General features: G+C 40.0%; 2 protein-coding genes across 2 annotated transcripts in view; one reads left to right on the top strand and one right to left on the bottom strand.

Moving 5' to 3' along the window:
• Positions 1 to 2965, top strand: part of LOC122968867 (inactive phospholipid phosphatase 7-like) — a 3394-nt gene extending 429 nt beyond the window's left edge. Inside the window, exons 2-4 of the mRNA XM_044334377.1 lie at positions 984 to 1306; positions 1769 to 1950; positions 2142 to 2965. Coding sequence (XP_044190312.1) covers positions 984 to 1306; positions 1769 to 1950; positions 2142 to 2348 — 712 coding nt within the window. The 3' untranslated portion in view covers positions 2349 to 2965. The remainder of the gene's footprint in view (positions 1 to 983; positions 1307 to 1768; positions 1951 to 2141) is intronic.
• A 4616-nt stretch (positions 2966 to 7581) lies between these two features.
• LOC122968831 (WD repeat-containing protein 5-like) lies at positions 7582 to 15774 on the bottom strand. Its single transcript, XM_044334332.1, has 13 exons — positions 15405 to 15774; positions 14382 to 14490; positions 13615 to 13688; positions 13384 to 13473; positions 12198 to 12287; positions 11987 to 12070; positions 11815 to 11870; positions 11663 to 11709; positions 11466 to 11541; positions 10590 to 10623; positions 9895 to 9969; positions 9693 to 9780; positions 7582 to 8494 (listed from the first exon to the last, which is right to left on the bottom strand). Exons 1-13 carry the CDS (start codon positions 15477 to 15479, stop codon positions 8394 to 8396), a joined length of 999 nt encoding a protein of 332 aa, XP_044190267.1. The 5' UTR covers positions 15480 to 15774; the 3' UTR covers positions 7582 to 8393.
• Positions 15775 to 24246: the final 8472 nt, after the last annotated feature.

Here is a 24246-nt window from a genome sequence, read left to right as displayed (position 1 = left end):
ATTGACAAACCGAAGTTGCTGCTTCACCTTTAATCACTTTAACTTTTCATAAGTTCTTCTGGCAGATTCTTAAAGGATCAAACCGGAGTTTTTAGCTCCTTAAATAACTGATGCAGCAGCTGGACTCTAACTGTGTTTCTGTCCTCATGTTTTTATTCACTTTATCAGTTTATACTTTAAAAGATCCTGAGAAAACACTGGAAAGTTTGAAAAAAAATCTCTGAAATCTGTAAAAAGAGTTTCCTGTCTAACAGCAGCTGAGCAAATATAAACAAACTGAGTGAATAAATGACGACGTACATGAATCATTTGACTTAAACGTCACTGAAGAGACGAAACATAATTAAAATGACCCTTAATGGAACCAGGAACCAGGAACCAGGTCCAGGTCCTGGTCAGTCAAAGTGTTCCAGTCCCAGCAGCTCTGGAGGCATCATGGCTCCACATCTGTCTGTCTGCTGTTCTCAGTCTTGAATGAATCGAACCTGCAACTTTTACCAGTGAAGAGTCAAATGTAACGACTTCCTGGATAAAAAGCTTCCTGCAGATCACAGAAACAACTAGACTTCACAACATGAGAACCATGAGGACTCAAAGTTCTATAAAACAGGAAATACTGTCCTTGAATAACCTTTATTAAATAAACGTTCAGCTCAACATCAGCAGCAAATAAAATCAATACATTTGGGAACATTTGGGAACATTTGGGAACATTTGGGAACATTTGGGAATTGTTTTGCTCTGTGGCATCGTTTTTGTCGGCAGGTGTTTGTTCATCTTCCACCTGATGTCGTGATGACATCATTTACTATCAAATGTGACGATTGGTCGTTTGTTTCATGAGGAAAAGTTTGAGCCACTTGGATGAAACTTGACGATTGACTCAAATGTTTGTCGTACATATTTAATATTGATGATAGATTCAGCCTATCAGAGAGCGGCGAGCAGAAAGTCAGTCTCTGTCTCGGTGTCTCTGTCCTCAGGGGGTCCAGGGACTCCTCGGAGGGGGGAGCAGGAGGTGATGGGGGGGCGAAGGAGGCGTCTCGCTGGCCGGAGCAGGACTGTATGCAGCTGAATCCGTCGTTTCGAGGCATCGCCATCAGCTCTCTGCTCGCCATCGACATCAGTCTGTCCAAGCGTCTGGGCGTCTGCGTGCGGCCGCACGGCTCGGCGGCCTCCATGCGCTCCATGGTGACCCTGCTGGCGCTCAGTGGACACGCCCTCCCCTGGCTCTGTGGCACGCTCATCTGTCTGTGGAGGAGCAACACCATGGCCGGACAGGAAGTCCTCGTCAACCTGCTGCTGGGTGAGACAGGTTACCTGTCTGTCTTACCTGTCTGTCTGTCTGTCTGTCTGTCTGCTGTAGTTACACCTGTCTAACCTGTTACCTGTCTGTCTGTCTGCTGTAGTTACACCTGTCTAACCTGTTACCTGTCTGTCTGTCTGTCTGTCTGTCTGTCTGTCTGTCTGCTGCAGTTACACCTGTCTAACATGTTACCTGTCTGTCTGTCTGTAGTTACACCTGTCTAACCTGTTACCTGTCTGTCTGTCTGTAGTTACACCTGTCTAACCTGTTACCTGTCTGTCTGTCTGTCTGTCTGCAGTTACACCTGTCTAACCTGTTACCTGTCTGTCTGTCTGCTGTAGTTACACCTGTCTAACCTGTTACCTGTCTCTCTGCTACAGTTTCACCTGTCTAACCTGTTACCTGTCTGTCTGCTGTAGTTACACCTGTCTAACCTGTTACCTGTCTGTCTCTCCGCTGCAGCTCTGATCCTGGATGTGATGACGGTCGCTGGGATGCAGAAGTTGGTCAAGCGCAGGGGACCATGGGATTTCCCTCCAGGGTTTCTTGACATCGTTGCCATGGATACGTATTCTTTCCCAGCAGCCCATGCCAGCCGAGCCATCATGGTGTCCAAGTTCCTGCTGAACCACCTGGTGCTGGCGGTCAGTGGATTTATGATCAGTACTGTTCTTCTGCTGCCTTTAACCCTTCAGCAAGGCACACGTACATATACAAGTGTGTGTGTGTGTAACGTATGTAGAGAGTAAATACTGTATATTATATAATAGATGCTCACAGTAGAAACAGTAAAAGTTGTCTTCATTGTTAATTTAAAGGCTCTTCGTCCTCCCAGGTGCCCCTGCGGATCCTGCTCTACCTGTGGGCGTTCCTGGTCGGCATGTCCCGGGTGCTGCTGGGTAAACATCACCTGTCGGACGTCGGCTGCGGCTTCGCTCTCGGCTTCCTGCACTTCAGGCTGGTGGAGTCCGTTTGGCTCGACTCTGCTACCTGCCAGACCCTCATCTCCATCGGCTCGCTGCGCTGGACACCGCTGCTTTAGACTGGGTTAACTGGGTTAACTGGTTTAGACTGGTCTAGTCTATTTTGACTAGACCAATAGTTCCAGACTGGTCCGTCTGGACTCTGCTGCCGACCAGACGCTAACCTCCAGTGGCTCGTTTGGACCGGTTTGGACTGGTGCTGCTGGAATTTGCTGCCTGCTATGCTTTCTCCTGTAATGTCTCTCTGCTGGACATCAGCTGTTTCGAACAATTTAATGGTTTTAATGGTCACTCAGACAGAGGAGCTTCAATAAAACTGGATGTTAGCATCACAGCTAATAACCTACGAGGTTCCTCCATTTTGGACTCTCAGTGCTCTCAGAGGTCAACTCTGCTGTTGGTCAACAGGGTGAATTTTCTCACTCTGGTTTGTTGTATTTTTGGACTATTTTTACTGTCAACCTAAATCTTTGTTCCTAATAGTCGTCCCTGCTGGAACATTTAGATTCAACCTTTCAAGGAGCCTGTTGAAGGATCGTTACCTGCATGTCGACCTGCTTCAGACTTCAGTCTGTTTAATTAGTTTAATGAAGCACGTTTCTGACCAACCAGCAGCTCTAACTCGAGTCTGAAGCACCTTAAAGTGCCGATAACGGCCGTTAGATCCTCCAACTGACTCCCATTCAAAAAGCTTCTCTCTAGAAACACTGAGTCAATCATTGTTTTCAGAGTCATTCTGGTCTCAATCTCTAAATTCAGACCCTCTAATAAGTGTGTTGGTGGTCGTTTTGGAAATTATTGCTCCATTAATAAGATTTGAAGACTTATAGTAGCTTTGATGTCTGCGTGGGCGTTGATTGACAGCTGTGATTGACAGCTCCGGGACTCACTGAGTCGGACTGTTGTTGCAATATTTCACTAAGTTTAACGTTACATTCAAGGTCGCGGGGCGTGTTTCCAGAGCGCGACAGGCAACATCACACACTCTTTATTTGGAAGGTCTTTGCTCCAAATGGAAAAGATGGCGTCAAACAGAAGCTTCAAACTGGCTCCAATTAAACCGACTGGTGACATCACACCTCGCTACGTCCAGCTGCGTATTCAGACTGGTTCAGACACCAGTTTGAATTATTTACACTTTGTTAGTTTGTTGTCAGTCAGTCAGTTTGGTGGACGGCTCTGAATACTACAATACCCATGATCCTCAGCTTCTGTTGGTGTGAATGAGAGCGGTAATTAATCCGAAACACTTTGTTGGTGAGGTTGTCAACAAAACGTGTCGCCATAGTTACTGAATTCACTCAAAGTGAAAGTCGGTTTTCTCTTCAGCTTTGACGCGCCGTTAGCGGCACATGTGACTGAATTTACGCTCTGTGATTGGATGATTCCTCCTGAAATGCAGGTTGGGAGTTGTAGTTGTCTTCTGAATGTGCTTTAAATACATTATCCAGCTCCTTTTAATAAACGGTGCTGCTGAATGAAACATATTCAAACATCAACGCTTTGTTTTGGTACAAACTCAAAAAACATTTAGTCATTTATTTAGAAAAAGTTCTGGTTCGGCTGCATGTGTTTGGACTTTTCACATTTAACAACTTTGACTTTTTTTGTTTAAAAAAAAAAAAAACAGGTTTATATTTCTCAAACTAAGATATTAAATAATGTGTTTTGGTATCAGAACTGAAGCTCAGGTACTGCGTCGGTAACAATTAGGGGAAACTTTCTGATTTTTGGGGGAAAAAAAAGCAGCTTCACTGTTGAGGGAACAACGAAAGGAGAGAAAAGAAGAGTTTTTCGATGTCTCTGCTCTCTGTTGATGTACTTTCACCTGGAGATGTTCAGCTCGTGTGTGAACAGCTGATTCATCAGAGTTCAGCAGACGTTTCGATGTGACGACAGAAGAACAGCATGTGAGAAAAGTTGAAACTATGCATTTGTTTAAGTTAAATAAAAACTATTTTCATCCGTCGATCTCCGCTCTGTTTTTACTGGAGTTTAAACTCTCACAGACATTCAGTTCTTGTCTTTCCTCATACAGATGTCTTCACACTGACCTGACAACCAGTTTACTGTGAGAGATGTGAGAGATGTGATGAATGTCTGCTTATTCTGCAAAGTGAGTTTGAGGTAAATATGTTTTTAGCAGCAGCAGCATTAAACTCAATCACCTGCTGTTTCTCTCTACAATCTGAATGTTCTTCCTCTGATTGTCCAGCTGCTGTAATCCAGATGAGGAAAATCTTATTTTTGCCCTGAGTTTTGCCTCCCAGGCTACATACAGGCTGCTTTTACTTATTAGTTTAAACATGTACAAAAAACATTAATCTCATACAAGGAGAAGAGATGGATTGTTCCAGATTGACCTGCTAGACACAAACACTAGTATAAATACATTTTCAAATTCATATACTGTATAGTTTATAACTATATATACACTATATAATAAATACTAAGTTCAAGTATAGTGGAGGCCTGAGAGGAAAACTGCATCATCTCTGTCTTTTTGAGTTTTTTCCAGGTAAAAGAAAAAAGAAGAATCTATGTTTTTCAGGAGCAGCTTTTCTTTAAACAAACGATTGTTTCTTAACTTTCTCGGTAAAAGTGTCAATGTAAAGACACAAGTGAGAACTAGTGATGTTGTGTCACCTTTATATATCAAGCAGCAACGTCCGGGGCTGAAAAATGAAGCCAATGCAGAAGTGCCAAAAACCTGCATTCTAACTAACGGCCATCAGGGGGCGACTCCACCGGCTGCAAAAAGAAGTCAGAATGTATGGAAGTCAATGAGAAAATGACTCTACTGCTCACCTGATTGATTACCTCAGTAAACTGTTTCCTGATGAGTTCATGGTCTCAATCGCTAGTTTCAAGTCTTCAATACAACATGATGTTCATTTTGTAAATTATGGTCCCATTTAGAGTAAAATAGTCGATAAAACGGTGTTGCTTTAGGGCGTGGCTATGTTGTGATTGACAAGTTGCTACCACGGTGACAACGTTGCTTACGTAACGTAACCATGGCGTATAGACGTAGCTGCTGCTATTTCACAGTGTGTTTTCAGTTCAGTAAAGTTAAAAACAGTCTTGTTCAGCATTTGGTTGAAATTAAAGACCCATCAATGAGTCGGATGATCAGTTTTTCCAGTGTGTACAGTTTGTTTTAACGGTTTTAGACCTGTTTTTCACAAGCGAAAATTAGCATTAGCATGATCACTTAAGATTTATTGCCAAGACGCATTGTTACAACAAAGAAATAATCTACAAAAAACACAAATTTCCTTACTTTTTGTGCTACGTTTATATATAACTGGTTAACCTTTCCAAAACACCTGCCTTCAATTAAACACTAATTAACAGGAGCCTCGTTATGATCTGATTACATGCCAGCTGACAGCTCCTGAAATACAAAAATGTGGTTATTGGGTGGAACATTCAGTATTCATTTCACAAGTTTTGTTTTAAAAGTTTTTTAAAGTTACCAATTTTATCAAAAGTGTTACAGATTTTTATTATCTTACTGAATCTGTAACCTTTTTTAAAAATTAAAAATCCAGTTTTATTAAAAAGTTACTGATTCATTTACCTTTTTTTAAAAAAAAGACTTTCATTTTAAAAGTTACCAATTTAATTACTTAAAAAATGTAATGAATAAAAAGAAAAATGACTGATTTTAATTGTTTTTTTAAGCTACCAATTTCCTTTAAAAAGTTACTAATAAGGTTACTTTTCTAAAAAGTTAACAAATAAAAATAAAAATCTCTAATAAATAATTTAATATTTTAAAATATTGTTGTTGTTGTTTTAAAAAAGCTAACAATTTCATTTAAAAAGTTCCTATTCTGTGACTTAAAAATGTATTGAAAAAGTTGCTTGACTGGTAACCTTTATTCCTCTATTTTATTTTTAAAAAAAGTTACTGGTGGGATGAGCAGCAGAGCTGAGTATGTGGGTTGCGCCCATGAAAAATTTGCCAAATCTTCTCTGCCAATGCCAAACAGCTTATTCAGCCACTGACTCTTGTTTGGTGTTTGGTGGATTGGATGATTGACGTTTTGAAGACATATTGGCAATTTAACAATTGATTCATTTAACAAACAGGAGCCTCAGTAGCATGTGGAAGAACCATACACAGCCACAACAGCCTGGCACCTCCTCCTCATGCTGGTCACCAGTCTGGTCACACACTGCTGTGGGATGGCATCTCATTCTTCAACCAGCATTTGTCGGTTTGTGGGGTTTATGAGAGACGACCTCCAGCATTGTGGAGTTGGAGAGGATGGAACGGCCTGCCAGCAGTCCTGACCTCAACCCCACTGAACACTTGTGGGATCAGCTTGAGCGTGCTGTTCATGCCAGAGTGACCAACACAACCACGTTGGCTGAGAACACTGATGCTTCAGTATTAATAATCTAATGATGTCATATATAATAATAATATAGAGAATAATATATATCACGCTCCCTCTAAAACTTGCTCCACGTTGTCTGAACAAACAGGAAGTCAAAACATTTTTTTCACTGCAGGAAACACATCAGACAGCTCATAGTCAAAAATCTTTATTTACAAATAACAAACAGAAAAAATCCTTCCGTACAATATTCATCATTAATTTTTCCGGCTGATTGTAGATTCTGGAAACACAGAAACAGTTTGAGAGATGTGACGATGACGATGATGATGATGATGAAGAGCTGCTGTTTGATGTTTCAAAGTTTCAACAGGACAGAGAGTCAGTGAACGTAGCACAGCCACAAACACACATGGTTGCTATAGCAACAGCGGGCGTGTCCCAGTTTCATCCTATAATTCCATTTCACACTTAAACTGTCACTCAAACGGTTGCCTAGCAACACGAATCTGAGCTCAAACTATCTGATGATTCAAAGCGTTTTTTTAAATCATTTAGTTTTATTCTGCAGTGATTAAAGGACGAGTTCAGTGTTTTTCAGCCCAGACTGTATTAATATATTTATGATATTTAGGAACATTATATATATATATAATTATATATATATATATAATATAAAATATATAGGAACATTTCTGCATAAAGATCCCTCCCTCAGACTCTGAAAACTTTTTATTCTCCTGTTTAATCCATTTTATATTATTTTATTTATTCTACTTATTTTACTCCTTTTTATACTAAATGTGTCTTTAATATATATTAGTTATAAATCCTGTTTCAAATTTTTATTTTATAACTTTGTCTGGATGTGTTTTTTGTAATTCTATACTGTACATACAAATACTGCATTCAAATATTTGTTGTTTTTTTTTTTAAAAAAAACCAAACAAACAATCTCAAAACTCTGCAGTTTTATTTCAACAATAAAAGCCTTTGTTGGAAGAGAAAGAACGTTGTCTCTTTTAATGTGAAAGAGGAAGTGCTGAATTTGCATTAATAGTAAACTAATGACGAACAGAGACGTTAGAAAACAACATGTCTATTCTACTAAAATATCATAAAATGGAAATTAAAATTAAAGCTCTCTCTCTCTCTCTCTTCAGGTGAGCCGGACTACAGGCTCCGCCCCCTACCGCAGCACTTCCTGTCGATAAAACGTGAGAGAAAACCTGCAGTTTGACATTTATCCAGCTGTTCAGAGGAAACATCTGCGCACCAGAGATGATTGTGAAAAATATAATTAATAAGCTCAGAGTTAGAAAACATTGAAACTCGTCCGTTAAATGTTTTTACGCTCGTTTGAACATTTTTTGGTCAGTTTTACTTTTTTTTTTTTTTTTTTTAGCAGCGTTGTGAAAAACAAAACTTCAAGATTTTAACCTGCATGATTTGATCAACTTGATTTTTTTTTTTTTTAACAGTGTAAACAGACTCTGAAGTGGTTTTTGGTCTGAAACTGGGACACAGTGGGACCTGGTCTGACTGGGTTCTGGTTCTGGGTTGGTTTACATCAGACGAATGAGATCAAAGAGGTTCTGGTTCTCTGATCAGCAGCGGTCGACTGTGTTGATGTGGAAATCTGTGATGATCTGAGATTCTGATTAGACTTAAACCAGGACGGTCCTGGTCCTGGTCCTGGTCCTGGTCCTGGTCCTGGTCCTGGTCCTGGTTCTGGTTCTGTGGATCTCCTTCAGACTAACAGTCACTCTTCCACAGTTTGATGGTCTTGTCGTTTTCCAGAGCGGCGGAGGCGATGATGTTTTCTGTTGGATGACAGGCGGTGGAGATGACCACGTCTACACACACACACACACACACACACACACACACACACACACTTTTTATTCATCACAATATTTACTTGTTATTGTTATTGCTGCCATTTCATTTATTTAATTTTTCTTTTGTTTGTTGACTTATTCTGATTTCATTCAACTACGTGTGTGTGTGTGTCTATTACTGTGTTTTACATTATTTGTGTGTATATATATTGTATATGTATATTTGTTTAGGTGGATCAGATTGGTTCTTTTGTTAGAGATAAACGATGGAACCGACCCGATTAAAACAGTTTGCACTGGATACAATATGAGATGAACCTGTGATGCATCATTTCTAACATCTGATTTATTTATATATAATTATCAGTAGAGGATTTCTGCCTTTATTATTTAGAAATGTGACCAATAATTTGATATTTAGACTGATTCATCCTCTCTGAACTGTTTCTTAAGCGCGTTAGCGTGTTAGCATGCTAGCGGTAACTGGATTATTAAAGTATTCTGACAGTAAGTGTTTGGGTCGCAGAGCGTGTGTCTGCATGTAGTAACGTTACACCACAGAGGACGTGAAAAGGCTGTTTGTGAAACATCCAAGTAAAAATAAACAACATAAATAAGATGCAGTACAAGAGAAACAAATAAGTAAATGTATGATGATACACTGTATGCTTCAGAAATAAAGTCAAACTCTCTCTGTGTTGTATTGAGTCGCATCGTATCTCATTGTAGTTGCTTCATCTGTATCTTTAATGCGTCAGATTGTTGCGTTGAGATGCAGTGATGAAGATGCACATGTCTAGTTCATGTATGTAGGTATATTATATGTTAAATACATTATTTGTCTAGAAATTCGTCTTCAGCTTGCAGCTTGACAACCGACATCAGACACTAAAAAACTTTTAAATACATTATATTAGCTGCTAAGTTGCTAAAAAATGATTTGAAATAAGTTCAAATGATCTAAGAAGTAAAGTGCCAGACACACGGTCGGCATGTCTGTTAATTATGTGTTTAACTGATGTTTGACGTGACAGAGATGAAGATGATGTTCTCTTCTTCACCTGCTTATAAACGAGTATTACAAACATCCTGCAGTGAGCAGAGATAAACCTCCACGACTAACAGCTGATCTTCTTCCTGATCCAACGTTTGACTTGTTCTTTAAAGGCTCAGACAGAAGAAAGGAGACGAGGTCAGAGGTTAAAGGTCATACCTGTGTGTCCTTGTAGTTTCTGAACGATCTCTTTGGTCTGAAGGTTCCAGATGTAAACCATGCTGTCCTCAGAGCCAGACACGATCCACTGGAAAACACAGAGGTCAAAGGTTAAACCACCTGCCAGCCACACACTTTAAAACATGAAGGAGGATTTAGACATTAATGGGACTGAACGTCTAAACAACAAACACACACCGACCTTCCCTCCTGTGACGGAGAAGTTGGCGAAGATGCAGTACTTCTCGTTCTTGTGGCCGGTGTACGTCTTCAGACACTGGAAACAAGAGAATGCATTTCCTCTTAAAATATGACAAATATAATAATGGAAAACTTTAAGAAACCTGATTTGTTGATCCCACATGGATGACAGTAAAAAGCAACGGATTCTATTAGGAGAGAAACATGCAGCAAACTGAGCTGCACGTTACAAACTGACAGACTCAGAACTAAAACATCACTGAATGTGACGGATAACCATCCTGACGCGACCTTTTATACACGGTTATCACTATCTAATCCATTGACTACTACTGTGGTTGTCATGTTATCGTTGTATCATTTTAACACTTTCTGTGCTTTTAACATTGCAACTTTACACAGAACCACAAACACCAGCACAGTACAGTAGATATGACTATATAGTAGAATATTAACACACACACACACACACAAAGACACATATACACATACATTTGGATATACTGTATTTTATCTAATGCTGTGTTATTGCTCATATTACTGTTTTTGCTTGTTGTCCAAATATTTGGTCAATTTGTACTTTGATGCTTTGGCAAAATTGTTCTTGTAACTGTCTCACCAATAAAACCTTTAAATTGAACTGAATTGAACTGACAGACAGACAGACAGACAGACAGACAGACAGACAGACAGTACCTTTCCTTTGCTGTAGTCCCAGAGCTTCAGTGTGCTGTAAACCAGAGAACAGCGTTAACTGTATGAACACTGAACGACTGAAACACCTGCTGGGTAGCAACATACGAGCTGACATATGTTTTTAACACAGCGCTACGAGTAAATGCTAGTAAATGCTAACACGCTCACTGCTACCTGAGTTTTTCGTTTACTGATGTCCAGGACAGGAAACTAATTCACTACAGATTTACAAAACGTTTAAGCAAATAACCAAGTAGTACCCTTAAAATTAAATTAGCTAAGTATTACTAGACTTAGCATGAGGCTAACAAGTGTTAAGTATGATCAACATGACTCTAGTTAAATGTTAGTAAGGTTAGCATGAGGCTAAGTGTAATTAAGCTTAAGATGAAGCCAACTAGGCATCAGTACAATTTTGATGAAGCTAACTAACTGTTAGTAAGTTTAGGATGATGCTAACTAGCCGTTGGTACGATTAGGATCAAACTAGCTAAGTGATAGTAAGTTAAGAGTGAAGCTAACAAAGTGTTAGCAAGCTTAGAATGAGGTTAATTAGGCGTCAGTAAGCTTAAGATGAAGCTAACTAACTGTTAGTAAGTTTAGGATGATGCTAACTGAGTGTTAGTAAGTTTAGGATGATGCTAACTGAGTGTTAGTAAGTTTAGGATGATGCTAACTGAGTGTTAGTAAGTTTAGGATGATGCTAACTGAGTGTTAGTAAGTTTAGGTTGATGCTAACTGACTGTAAGTGCCGGGTTGAAGTTAACTGAGTGTTATTGATCCTAACATGAGCTGCTGATCAGATAAAGTCTGATGACGACATTGATGAACAGCAGCAGTGACAGAAAGTCGCTGCTGATCAGTTGTGATACTGACTTGTCCAGCGTAGCAGCCAGGATGTATTTGCCGTTGGGAGAAAACTTGACAAAAGAGACGGGAGGATTGTCGTCATCTGAGGAGAGACACAGATTACCGTCACATCTGTAGATCACAGGTCTATAGAGCGAACATGTCTTTATTCTTTATTTCTATGAACAGTTAAAACAGATTTTGTATTCAGAGGTTTTACTCACCAATCAGAGTCTTCAGACACTGTCCTGACGCTGTGTCCCAGATACGACTGCAGACAGGAAGACAGGAAGAGGTTTTCAACATGATACGGTAAAGTTAAGACTTCCTGTGTGTGTGTGTGTGTGTGTGTGTGTGTGTGTGTGTGTAGACGTACCAGAGGCCGTCGTAGCTGCTGGAGACGATGAGCGAACCGTCTCTGTTGAAGTGAACCTGGAAAACACAAGCACAGGGTCAGAGGTCATCACTAGAGAACTCACTAACACCAAGATTACAGTCAGGCCAATGAAATGTTTACAGCAGCGACGGGGTCAAAGGTCAGCACTTACAGCGGAGACGGGGTCAGAGTGTGCAGGCAGAGTCTTCAGACATTTCCCCGTCTTCACATCCCAGATACGAACGCTCTCATCAAACTACAGACAGACAGAGAGAGAGAGAGAGAGAGAGAGAGAGAGAGAGAGAGACAGCTTTCATATCATGAAGGATGACAGCAGAGTTTTTGCATTAGATGATGAACTTTATTATGAAAGAGCAGCGTACCGATCCTGACACCACCAGGTTGGACTGAGGGTTGAAGTTACAGCAGAACACATAGTTACTGTGACCCTTCAGAGTCTTCAGACACTTCCCCTGAACAGAGAAACACACACACACTTTAGTGTTTATTCTAACAGCAGCTCAACCAAAGACAAACTGTGATATCTGTCACATCAACTCCAAATTTAGCTTAATGATTTTTTGTGCTTTATGTTTGTAAAATTTAAATGAAGTTTTCTCTTCTTGTCTGCAGTGAGTAGATGAGCTTCCTCGCTACTGTAGCTGCAGGTCTGATGGTGATGAATGTCTCACTGTAGTTTATAGATGTAAAACATCTCCTGACAGACGTCTTACATCTAAAAGAGACAATATTCAAAACCTTTGGGCAGGAAGTTTAAAGGATCATTCTGCTGATTTTCTATATTTGTCTTCATGTTTGGATCCAAACCAACAATGAACTGATCTACTAACTAGTATCGTGTTTGTATCTAAAGCTGATATATCTGATTACAAACACCGCTGCACTGGGTCACATGTTCCTTCATCATGAAGAGTTTGGTCACGTTAGTTTGTTTAGAAACGGCTCCAAAGACTAATAACAGCTGATTTATCAGGTGTTGGATACACATAATACTGGTTAACAGATCAGTTCACTGTTGGTTTGGATCCAAACATGAGATTTATAGAAAATCGCCAGAATGATCCTTTAACCCTTTAATTCCTGCTGAGGACTAAATTCAAAACTTTTAAAAGAATTTTTTAAGATCTGCAGATTCTCTGTAAATGTGAACAAGCAGATTCATCATCAACTTGCATCATAAATTCATAGAATCAACAAAACAAAGAAGTCGTTTTGGCAAAAAGCACCGTTTTAAAATGATTTTAACTTTATTCAAAGCTACAATAGAACAATGCCAGACACAGCTGTGTGTCTCTGATGTGTGTGTATGTGTGTGTGTGTGTGTCTCTAGTGTGTGTGTGTGTGTCTCTAGTGTGTGTGTGTGTGTGTGTGTGTGTCTCTAGTGTGTGTGTGTGTCTCTAGTGTGTGTGTGTGTGTGTGTCTCTCTAGTGTGTGTGTGTCTAGTGTGTGTGTGTGTGTCTCTAGTGTGTGTGTGTGTGTCTCTAGTGTGTGTGTGTGTGTCTCTAGTGTGTGTGTGTGTGTGTGTGTGTGTGTGTGTGTGTGTCTTACAGAGTTGTTGTCCCAGATCTTGAGTGTTTTGTCGTCGGAAGCAGAAACCAGCAGGTTGGAGTCTGAAGACCAGGAGACATCAGAGATGCCCTACACACACACACACACACACACACACACACACACACACACACACACACACACACAGAAACAAACCAGTATCAGAATCAGAACTGGAACCAGACTGTGTTCAGACCAGGATCAGGATCAGGACTGAGGCGGTGGTCTCACCAGTTTGTGTCCGACGATGGATTTCTCAAACTTGCCGTCGTACGCCCCCCAAATCTTTATCAGCTTATCAGCAGCTGCACAGAGACGTTACCATGGTTACTGCAACATCACAGCATACACAGCAGCACTCAGGTGTGACACGCTGATGCGTTCAAGGACTAACGTGTCCTGTAACACATCTACAGTTAACATCAGACTGAGACTTGTCAGCAGTCAAAACAGAAACAACTTTCATTTCACAGATGTCGGACGGTCATTGAACGCACCACCAAGAATAACAAGTAACAGTAAACTAAAGCTGACCAATCAGTGACTGTCAATCATCGAATGAACTGAAAGTAGCTTCCTGGAAACCAGGAGATCAATCTAAACACTGATGGATGGTTGTGAAAATGATCAGCAGCAGTTTTTCTTTTACCTTCATATAAAAAAAAGAGTCGTTTAGCTGCAGCTGCCCAGTAAACCCAGTCTGTTCCTCACTTTCCCAACTGGTCCAGATATAAAACTGTTGCAGCCTTTAGTCTGAGTCTCAGCTCAACGTCCACTTACTAGCCTTTCTCCTGAGCTTTCAACTACATCTGACAGTCTCCCTCAGCAGTGAACTGTCTGTTAAGATTCATGTTACTGTTTGTTTGTTTGTTTGTTTGTGAGATGTGTTAACCAGAATCTCTGTTTACATACAAAGTTCACTTTCTACTGACAGGAGAGGATCAGCTGGGATAATGAGTGTGTGTGGGTGTGTGTGTGTGTGTGTGTGTTGTTCTTACAGGAGCTGGCCAGCCACTCTCCGTTAGGGCTGAACTTGACAGAAGAGACGGCCTTTGTGTGTCCAGCTAACGTGAACTTCACTGTGTAGTTTGGTTTCGCCGGGTTAGACTAGAAACACACAAACACACACACACGCAGTTACATCTGACACACCGTCTTATTACAGTCATACAATATTATAAATCTAATGCTGCAACCAATGATTCTTCTCATTATCGATTAATCAATTGGTTGTTTGGACTTTAAAATGTCAAACAAATGGTGAAAAACGTGAATCAGTGTTTCCCAAAAGCCCAAGATGACATCATCAAATGTCTCGTTTTGTCAGTTTACTGTCAGAGACATAAATCACAATAAAAGAACAATGAGGTAAAAGAAACAAATGCAATTAAAAACTAAATTATGATGAATGTTAATGATGAAGTGGATCTATAATTAACATGTGATATTATGTGAAATTAAATGTGTGAGAAGCATCATTATACAATCTGGCTTCAATTTACCACCTCACCATCTGCGTCACCAAAATGTAAGCACGCCCGGCTCAGAGTTTCCCTACAGGTGCGCAGTTTCTCCCGTAAAGTTTCTGTAAATCGCAACTTTTTCGTGGGAAATGACGTAAGTCTGTTTCAAGCCCCGTTTTGTGCGCACACAACGGTCATAAACGAGACCACAGGTGAGCAGACTGTCTTACCTGTCAGAGGAGTCTTCTCTCCAGACACAGAGGAGAGTCTTTATACAGGCACGAATAATCAATTAATCAGCAGATTAATCGATAATTAAAATAATCGTTAGTTGCAGCTCTGGTTATACATTTCATTAATCAATAAAAGGTCGTAATGACTATTTACAGAGCTGATACAGGATATAAATCACTAGTGAACACACATAAACGCTGATGAGTCTGTGTTCAGTCAGAGAGCTAACCGTTAGCTACTCGACCACTCAGCGGCGGACCGGACCACCAGGACCGGACACCGGCTGTCCCGGTGTCAGGAGCACCGTGAGTCCGGCTGACTCACCTTGCTGCCGGATCCTGAGGAGGAAGAGGACTGTTTGATGTTTTCTGTCTCTGGTTTCTTCTCCTCTGTCGCCATGTTGTCCAGCGTTAGCCTCTGTTAGCTTCAGTTAGCCGGGTTTGTTTTGATTCTCTGCTGCTGGAGTTAGCCGCATATGCTAACAGCGACCTAACTGTCGCCTCTACAGGCAGTCAGCGCAGGTTCCGGGTCAGAACCTGGACAGAACCGGCACCGTGTTACCGACCTGCACCGGGTCTGAGGTGACGGACCGGACCGTTAACAGCGGCGGACCGAACCTGTTAGCGGTTAGCCGAATTAGCTACGAAACCAGCTCGTAGCTACTAGTGCGCAAGCGCGACAGAAAGTTTATATTCATACGGAGAGTGACAAAGGTCAAAAACAAAACGCACTTCTAAAGACAACAAACTTATATTTTTATACAGTCTATGCAACAAACACAAACCTTCGATTTTAATTTCAAACTGTAAATTAAAAGAATTTTATTCTCTAAAAGCAAGAATGGATTATGTGCTTTATTCAACATTTTATTTTAATATTTTTGTCCATTATAATGTGACTGTAGTGTATGACTTCTGTATTGAAAGCCCCGTCTGTTCACATATTGTTTGCTTTTATATTTTTCAGCTTGACTAGAGAATTATAATAGAGCTTAACATATATAACATACACAAAATCGACTAATGTCACTTAATTATTAATCTGTGCCCCTTTAATAATGTATTGATTGATTTTCCTCCTCCTTTGTATTATTTTAATTTTATAATTTTATATATATATTTTTTAAAAAGTATGCTATAACTGAATTCCTGTCTGAGTTTGATGTTTGTTCAGTTGTCAAGTGTTCAATAAACTTAGAAAAAGGCACTTTATTTAGTTTCACTTAACAGTCAAAGTGTTATTTTTTAGAATGAATACAGACAGCAGCGTAGAACATGTGGTCAATTTAATCATTTTATTAGAGAAATTCTACATACATTAATATAAATGTGATGCTCACAGTTTCTCCTCTTATACACACACGAGGAGATTTTTCAATTTCATGCATTACACTCCAAGTGTTGTCTAATGCACACCTGGTGTACAGGTGTGAAGGAAAATGAGAGATGAATTCCAGCACAACGGCAGCACAGAGTTTATTAAAAATCCAACATTTCAGTTAAAAAAACCTCAAAATATGATCTGACATGGCCTCACTCAATTCAAGGTGCTGCATCGGCTTCATTACTCTGAAATCAAGCTCAGAGAAATGAAAATCTTTTCAGAATAAAGCTGCAACTAACGAATATTTCCTTTATCAATTATTCTGTCGCTTATTTTCTCGATTAATCAATTAGTTGTTTGATCCATAAGATGTCAGAAAATGGTGAAAAATGTCCTGACGTCTTATTTTGTCCACAACCCAAAGATAGAGTCATAGAGGACTAAAGAAGAAGCTGGAATCAGAGAATTTGGACATTTTTTCTTAAAGAATTGAATCCAAACAATAAATCAATTAACAAAATAGTTGATAATTCAATAGTTGGCAACTAATCAATTAATCAACCAACTGTTTCAGCTCTAATCCAGACATAGACACACCTGTTGTCCTAATCTGTCCTCTTATTGGGGTTCAATCTTCAAAACACTGTCAGATATTTTCCAAATGGCAATTCAGCCTGATACTATAGCAATGTTTTGGCATCATAGGAGAGAATAATAATAATAATAATCTCTCTGGAACTAAACTCAAAACAACAAAATTTGTCACTTTGTCAACACAGAGATTGATTTTTCTCCACTGGAAGGATCCTGAAAACCATCACTCCTCTGGTAAATCTGATATTAGAGCTTTAACCGTCCACCTCCCTGAACAATAACTCCATTTAATAAATCACATTTATTTATTCACATAAGTGTCTCTGCAGCCCATCACAGTGAGAGAGGTTTGTTAGTTTGTCCACCTGTGTTTTTCTATTGTTGTTGCTGTTCAGCATGTTCTAAAAAGGACAATAAAAAATATATATATTAAAAAAAAAAAAAAAAAAAAAAATCAAAATATGAACCAACAGCATCTTTAGAGTCAAACACCTGAGACAAAAACTACATTAATTTGTTTTAAAAACATGCAAACTAGCTTTTCTCTATTTATGGTACAATAAATGTATTGTTCTCTGTCCCCATAAATAAAAAAAATAATTTAAAATGTGCAAAATAAGAGAAACAATGAAACTCGAACACAACTGAAAAACGCTGAACGTGTGAGGAAATATCACATAAACAGAGTGATGCCAAAGGTAAAGAAGAATTCATGGAGACAAAAGTAAAAAAAAAACAGCAGAAAAACTTGTTTTAATAAAGATGAAACCAGCAGCTGATGATGACAGCGATTACAGACCCCGCCCACCGCCGGCCGCCGTTACACAGCGACCAATCACAGCAGGCCACCGAGACACCAGGAAGTTCCACCTGCTGACAGTGACGAGACGTCCCGCAACCCCGAGTCAAGACCAGGTCCAGAGAGTCTACAGAGAGAGAGAGAGAGAGAGAGTCGGTCTGCTCTAATCCTTCATGTTCACGTCTCGCGCTTTAAAGGCCGTCCACACCAAGATCTACAACCATAACAATAACCATAAGTATAATAATAACCATGATGATGTGAGCATCCACACTTATTAATAACGTTCTGTAAACAGTGGCACCAAACGCGTGCTGTGAGCTCCAGCTGTGTCTGCAGCTCAGGAAAACAGATACTGATGACTTGTTGCTGCTGCGGAGGGAGATGATTCAGTGTGTTGCTCAGAAGTATTTCAGGACACTAGTTGCTGTGATGTTCCAGTATTTATAGACACCGACCAACAGTAGCAGACACTGAAGCTCACAGACAAGCAGGAACACGCGTTAAGAGCACGGATTTGAAGCTAACTTAGTCGTTTTCTAACATTATAATGGAGAACAGAGTTCCAGCATCATTGTAAAATAGAGAGAGACAAACCTCTCTAGAGAAATCACCTCTGGATGTTATTCTGCTCCAGTTTACTGTGCATCAGCGGTGAGAAAGGAGCATTAAAATAACAGAACTAAGATGATATATGCAGGTTTTTAAGTTTTACTGGAAAATGTCAGGCTAGATGGAGATGGTTCAGGGGATGGATGTTGATTGGCTGTCAGTGTTTCCTTCATCAAATTGCTCTGACAGTGATCCTGACGATATCGTTCACCGCTGTCGTTGTCGTTATAGTTTCGTGAGGACTCCACCATCTTAAAACTATATATCTATAGTTATCATCCTTGGTGTGGACGGCCCTTTAATTCATGTTCACGTCTCCGACCGCTTTAAAGAGCGCGGTTTCTCTACTTCATGTCTATGTTGTGACAATAATGAGAGAAGAAGAAGAAGAAGCAGCAGCATACTAACGGCTGGACGTGGTGACGCAGTATCGCAGTTTGAATCCTCGCGCTGTTCCAGTACAGTTGATGATCTCTGGTTTGCTGCAGCCCAGTTCCACGTAGCCCCGCCCTCGACCACGCCCGCCACCGACATTACAACCAAAACACTGCAGACAGCTTCCTGACACACACACACACACACACACACACACACACAGTAATTATATAAAGGCAGCATGGTGACTTTGTGCTACATTATAAATTTCTAGATATTTTTTTATGATGTATTTTTTTTTTTTTTTTTTTTTTTTTAATCAATTTATATTGTTGTATTATGCATCTTTCTGCCCTCTCTATACACAGCACTTTATAAAGCCTTTTATCTCTACTATTACTATTATTATTATTATTATTATTATTGTTGTTATTATCCTCATCGAGGTGTTTCTAATATATGCCATATCTAATAGGCACATTTTTGGATTAACAAAAACCCAAGTACCTCCCCATAGCTGAACCTTTCTAGTTAATGGACCAAATGTGGCATCACCAAGCAGCAAACTCCAGGCTGAAAAATGAAGCCAAAAGCTGCAGTTCCTTGAACGACCAACTTTACAGCAGAAATAAACATGTTTACAGTCTGGTACAAACAACGGTTTTGGTCTCTGTAGCTAATTTCCTCTTTCATGACAACTGTACGGGGGGTGAAATTTTTTTTTAAACTCACCTGTTTAAATGTTATTAAACCGTAAAGTTCTGCATAATGAAGGACATGGCTGCTTTGAGTGACAGGTCCGCCAGCCGCTAGGTGGCTTGTTTCAGCCGTTCGGCCCCGCCTCTTTGCCCATTTTTGATTGGCTGGGAGTTAGACAGCGTCACGCACTGCCAAGATGGCGACGGCCGGAGCGGCTCACTTTGAGCTTCAAAACCGCTCTTCAGAATCCAACGGGTGTCGTCACGGTAACTACGTCCATATTTTTATACAGTCTGTGGGTGTCACCCATGTCCCTTCTTGGACAATGATTGGCCTGAAGCCACATGACCACATATCCAACCCATCTATGTAGATGTCCCATTGGCTGATATGTGTCTGGATGTATATGACTGGTTGTCTTTTATGTATTTTTAAAACTTTTACCTTTTTTTCATACCCAACTTACTTTATTTAAATGTTGTTTGTAATGTGTTTTATGATGACACTGATGAAGGCCACAAGCCGAAATGTGTCGGTTAACTAAGAAAGTTGTTCTTCATATTACAAGTGTTGCTGGAGTTCTCATCTCTCTCCAGACTTCTCCGTGCACCTTTGAAGTAGATGAAGTTGTGCCGGAGACTCTCACTCTGCATCTACATTATAAATTTCTCCCCGAACTTGTGATATGTAGCACATGCTCAGTGGCGTCTGCCTTTAACAGAACTAATCTCTCACTCGTCTTTCTGCCGTTTCTAAACAAACTAACGAGACCGAACTCTTCATGATGAAGGAACATGTCACCAGTGCAGCAGTGTGACTCATTGACGTGTTTTTAATCAGATATATCAGCTTTAGATACACACACAATACTTGTTAGTAGATCAGTTCATCCTTGGTTTGGATCCAAACATGAAGACAAATATAGAAAAATCAGCAGAATGATCCTTTAAGTCTGATAAACCTCCAGAAATGAATTCTGTTTAATTCTTCAGCCTGTTGGACCAGAACTCATCATCAGTTCTTCACAAACAGAAACGTGTTGTTGACATTTTGTTCTTTTCGAACCACCATAAATGAAGCTGCTGACTCACCGAACACTCATGTATGACTCACTTTTAGACAGATGACAAAATGTTATTTCTCACTTACTGATGGAAACATGACCTCAGATACAACCCGAAGCACTGTTAGAAATCTGTTTTATTATTACACCAACTACAAAGAACAAACAGGTTTCTGTTTGCACAGAATGAAACATCCTGAACCTGGTTATTACAGTGTGTTTCTGATTGGTTCTCTGCAGGGATCAATACTGAGTCCACATGTTCAAAACTCTTCAACAGCAACAATTCTGGATCAAACTGTGACACGTTTGCATAGTTTTCACACAGAAAGCCTTCAAATGTCCTCAATACTTTTCTAGCAACAAAACATTTCTTACATCCTCACTTCCAAACTCTTCAGTCTAACATGTATTCATACGGATCAGAACCACACTGAACTATATGAATCTGGTGGATATTTTATAAAGTACAGATTTCCTTCTTTTAGTCTCTAAGCTTCCGCTGCAGCCCGACATGAAGAGAGTGTTCTTTACTAAACAGAGTTTCATTTTGGAAGATTTGATTCCACTTAATTTGAAGCTTCATACAAGCTTCAGAACGAGGACTGTTTTGAAGAAACTGGACCGTGAAGATCTGCCCGCTGACCCAAACTCACTGAGACCTTTACTGTACTGAAAGGTCAACGCTGTGCAGCCTGCAGCTCCGTCAGCTGTTTCTACTAACACTGAATCACATTAACATTTAGACAGAAAACACACAAATAAATAAGAAACAGCATGAAACACCAGAAACACCTCCGTACACACAGCTGGGATCAATACTGTTATTGATCAGTAACATTCAGATGGACAGAGCAGCTTTATAAATGTCCTTTAACTGTCTGAAAATCAAACATCACACAAGTCAAACTGTTTTAAACAAGTAAAAAACTAAAACTAACTGGATCCGGAGCATTAAGACGTATCTGGACATCAGTCAGGTGTCAGATGTCAGATGTCAGGTGTCAGATGTCAGATGTCAGGTGTCAGGTGTCAGATGTCAGATGTCAGGTGTCTTACCTGGCAGGCAGGTGAGGAACAGAGCACTGAGACAGAAGAGAAGCAGCTGAGACGACGACATGACGAGACACAGACTGAACACGCTGAAGTCTCTCCGCAGACTCTCTCACTGCTCACAGCTCACTGACCGAAAGAAAAGCCGGTCTGAACCAGGAGCTGCTGAGAGCTTCACTTCATGAAACGCATCAATCACAGTGAAGGAAACACACATGCAAGCAGAGCTGTGACTAACCAGCGTTTCTATTATTGACTCATTTGTTGATTTCTCACTATTTAATCAATGAAATGCAGCAGTGGGAAGAAACTAAGTACATTTAGTCAGTGCTGTACTTACTGTATGTACAGCTTTGAGGTATTTGTACTTTACTTGAGTATTTCCATGTGATGCTACTTTCTACATTTCAGAGGGAAATATTGTACTTTCTACTCCACTACATTTATTTGACAGCTTTAGTTACGATATGATCTTCATTCAGGAGGTTCAGGACGGGTTTGACTGAGGACACGGTAACGGTAACGTAGCTCTCACCAGACAGCAGATCCATAAACTCAGCTGTGGGTTTCAAGGCTGCGTTGACGGACTCAAGGACAACGATGTCCTGCCAGCTCAGAATTATCATCTAAAACTCTTCTGATAACCAGGATTTGCTCCAAGACTCTGTCCACCATTTTCTGTTTGGTGCCTCATCTCGTAACGCAGTATTGGCTGTTAAACACACAATATGTCATTTCAGCTGCTAGGCGTCTCAATCAAAACAATAACAAAAGACGGAGTGTGATGACGGTGTGAAGTAGCAAGGCATCATGGGAGTTGTTGTCTTCATTACTTCAGTGTTCATCATTCAGGATGTTTTTACTGGGAGCCGAATAATCCACAGAGGTCTCCTCCTCTCCGGAACAAACAGACCCGGTGATTACAGGTAAAAACACTGATTTTTTTTTTTTTTTTTTATGTGAAACTGCTTTATTCAGTGTTTCTCTAAAGCTGTCCAACAGGCACAGGACGTCCGGTAGTAGCTGTTAGCCGAGCTGCTGCTAACGTTAGCAGCTTGTTTCTCTAATAACTTAAGATCCAGACGTTCAGCACCGGGAGCCGAGAGGTCTCCACCTCTCCAAAAAACAAACGTACATGCAGATTAAAATTGGTAAAAAAAATACTAAATAAAGATGTTTCAAAAAAAAAAAAAAAATCAATATTTCTCCGACGATGTTTGGTGACCACCGGACTTCCTGGAGGGGCTGTTAGCCGAGCTGCTGCTAACGTTTGTCCAGTTTATTTCTCTGATAACTTAAGATCCAGACGTCCAATGACTAAAATCCTTCTTCCGGCTAAAAGATATAGTTAAAAACCACCTAAATTTATCATGAAAATGTGACTTAAAACTGAATAAAAGTCCATTTATAACAGTTTGTGAGGAACAACCACAACGATGATGTATTATCTTGTATGTGTGTAAGTTACTCTTTGGTAGACGCCATTGTAGCGGACAAACACAGCGCCGCCGTATGCATCTGGTGCGTGTTTACTCTTTGGTAGAGGAGGTATGACGCCATCGACAGGCGACCAAATGAAACGGTCCGTTACTTTGATTAAATTACAGGGGTAATTTGAAAATTGTTGGAAACATTTGGGATAATGTAAGTACACAACTCAACAACATATATAACATAGGTCTAGTTGTTTTTAGACATTTTAATGTGGAATAATTATATATTATAGCTTTAAATTACTAAACTGAAATTAGCATATAGCCTGTCTATTTCGTAATTAACAAAATAACACTATAAGCTACATTTTAAATCATTTGTTTCAATGTACTTTTATTGAACAAAAAAATACATTTAAATCATCCCAGCAGAATATAAGCATATAGTTTACAGGCTGTGATGATTTAAATGTATTATGAAATGAATAATACTTGAACTTCCATTAAATGTTTTAGTAGGATGTTGATGAATTTAAATGTAGCCTAAATGACAAATATCTTATTGAGTGTGAACTCTCAGCTATAATAAATCCAATAGTCTAACTTTGGAGGCCATGTTGGGGGATTTGAGGCTCCACTTGTACTTTCACCAGATTTCTTCAACCAGTTTTGAGAGAACATACTGGTCAAGCTGTGGTACAGGTCCACTGCTCGGGCTTTGCGGACCTTAACGCTCATCATTGTGTTTGTCACTGCCAAATGTAAGTTGTGACAAAAGCAGTTCAACTTGTTCACTGCTGCTACAGTGTTTGCCCCGTTGTCCGTAGCGATAAAGGCCGGTTTCTCTTCATCCAGGAGCCACTCATCAAATGTGTGGCGGAGAGCTTCCGAAATATTGTTGGACGTGTGGTTCTGGGGCGTAAACACTGTTTCAAGGCAACATGATTTAAGAGCCCAGTCTGTGGTCAGATAAAGCACCGTTAGACTCATATAAGGAGTCATATTGACACTTGACCACAAATCAGTTGTGGCAGAGAAGAAGTCGACATTCTTAACTGATACCTTTACTACGTCGTACGTTTTTGGGACAGCAGTCTCTGAGAAGTAGGTTTTTCCTTATGAAGCACAGACTTGAATGCAGGTTTCTCCACCGTGCTGAATGGAACCATCTCCTCAACCAGATACTACAGAACAGCAGCTGTAAAAGGTATTTAT

The sequence above is a fragment of the Thunnus albacares genome, chromosome 2, assembly GCF_914725855.1.
Source record: "Thunnus albacares chromosome 2, fThuAlb1.1, whole genome shotgun sequence".
NCBI lineage: Eukaryota > Metazoa > Chordata > Actinopteri > Scombriformes > Scombridae > Thunnus > Thunnus albacares.
Note: the sequence above shows the minus strand (reverse complement) of the source record. Positions and strands in the feature narration are given on the sequence as shown.

Bases quoted from the DNA above. Each gene is read 5' to 3' on its own strand.
- LOC122968831 (XM_044334332.1), bottom strand. From the start codon at position 15,479: ATGGCGACAGAGGAGAAGAAACCAGAGACAGAAAACATCAAACAGTCC. The intron at 10,624-11,465 runs GTCAGTATCACA...TCTGGTTTACAG, and splicing joins CTGGCTGCTACGCTGGACAA to CACACTGAAGCTCTGGGACT. The intron at 9,970-10,589 runs GTACTGTCTGTC...TCTTGTTTCCAG, and splicing joins GGGACTACAGCAAAGGAAAG to TGTCTGAAGACGTACACCGG.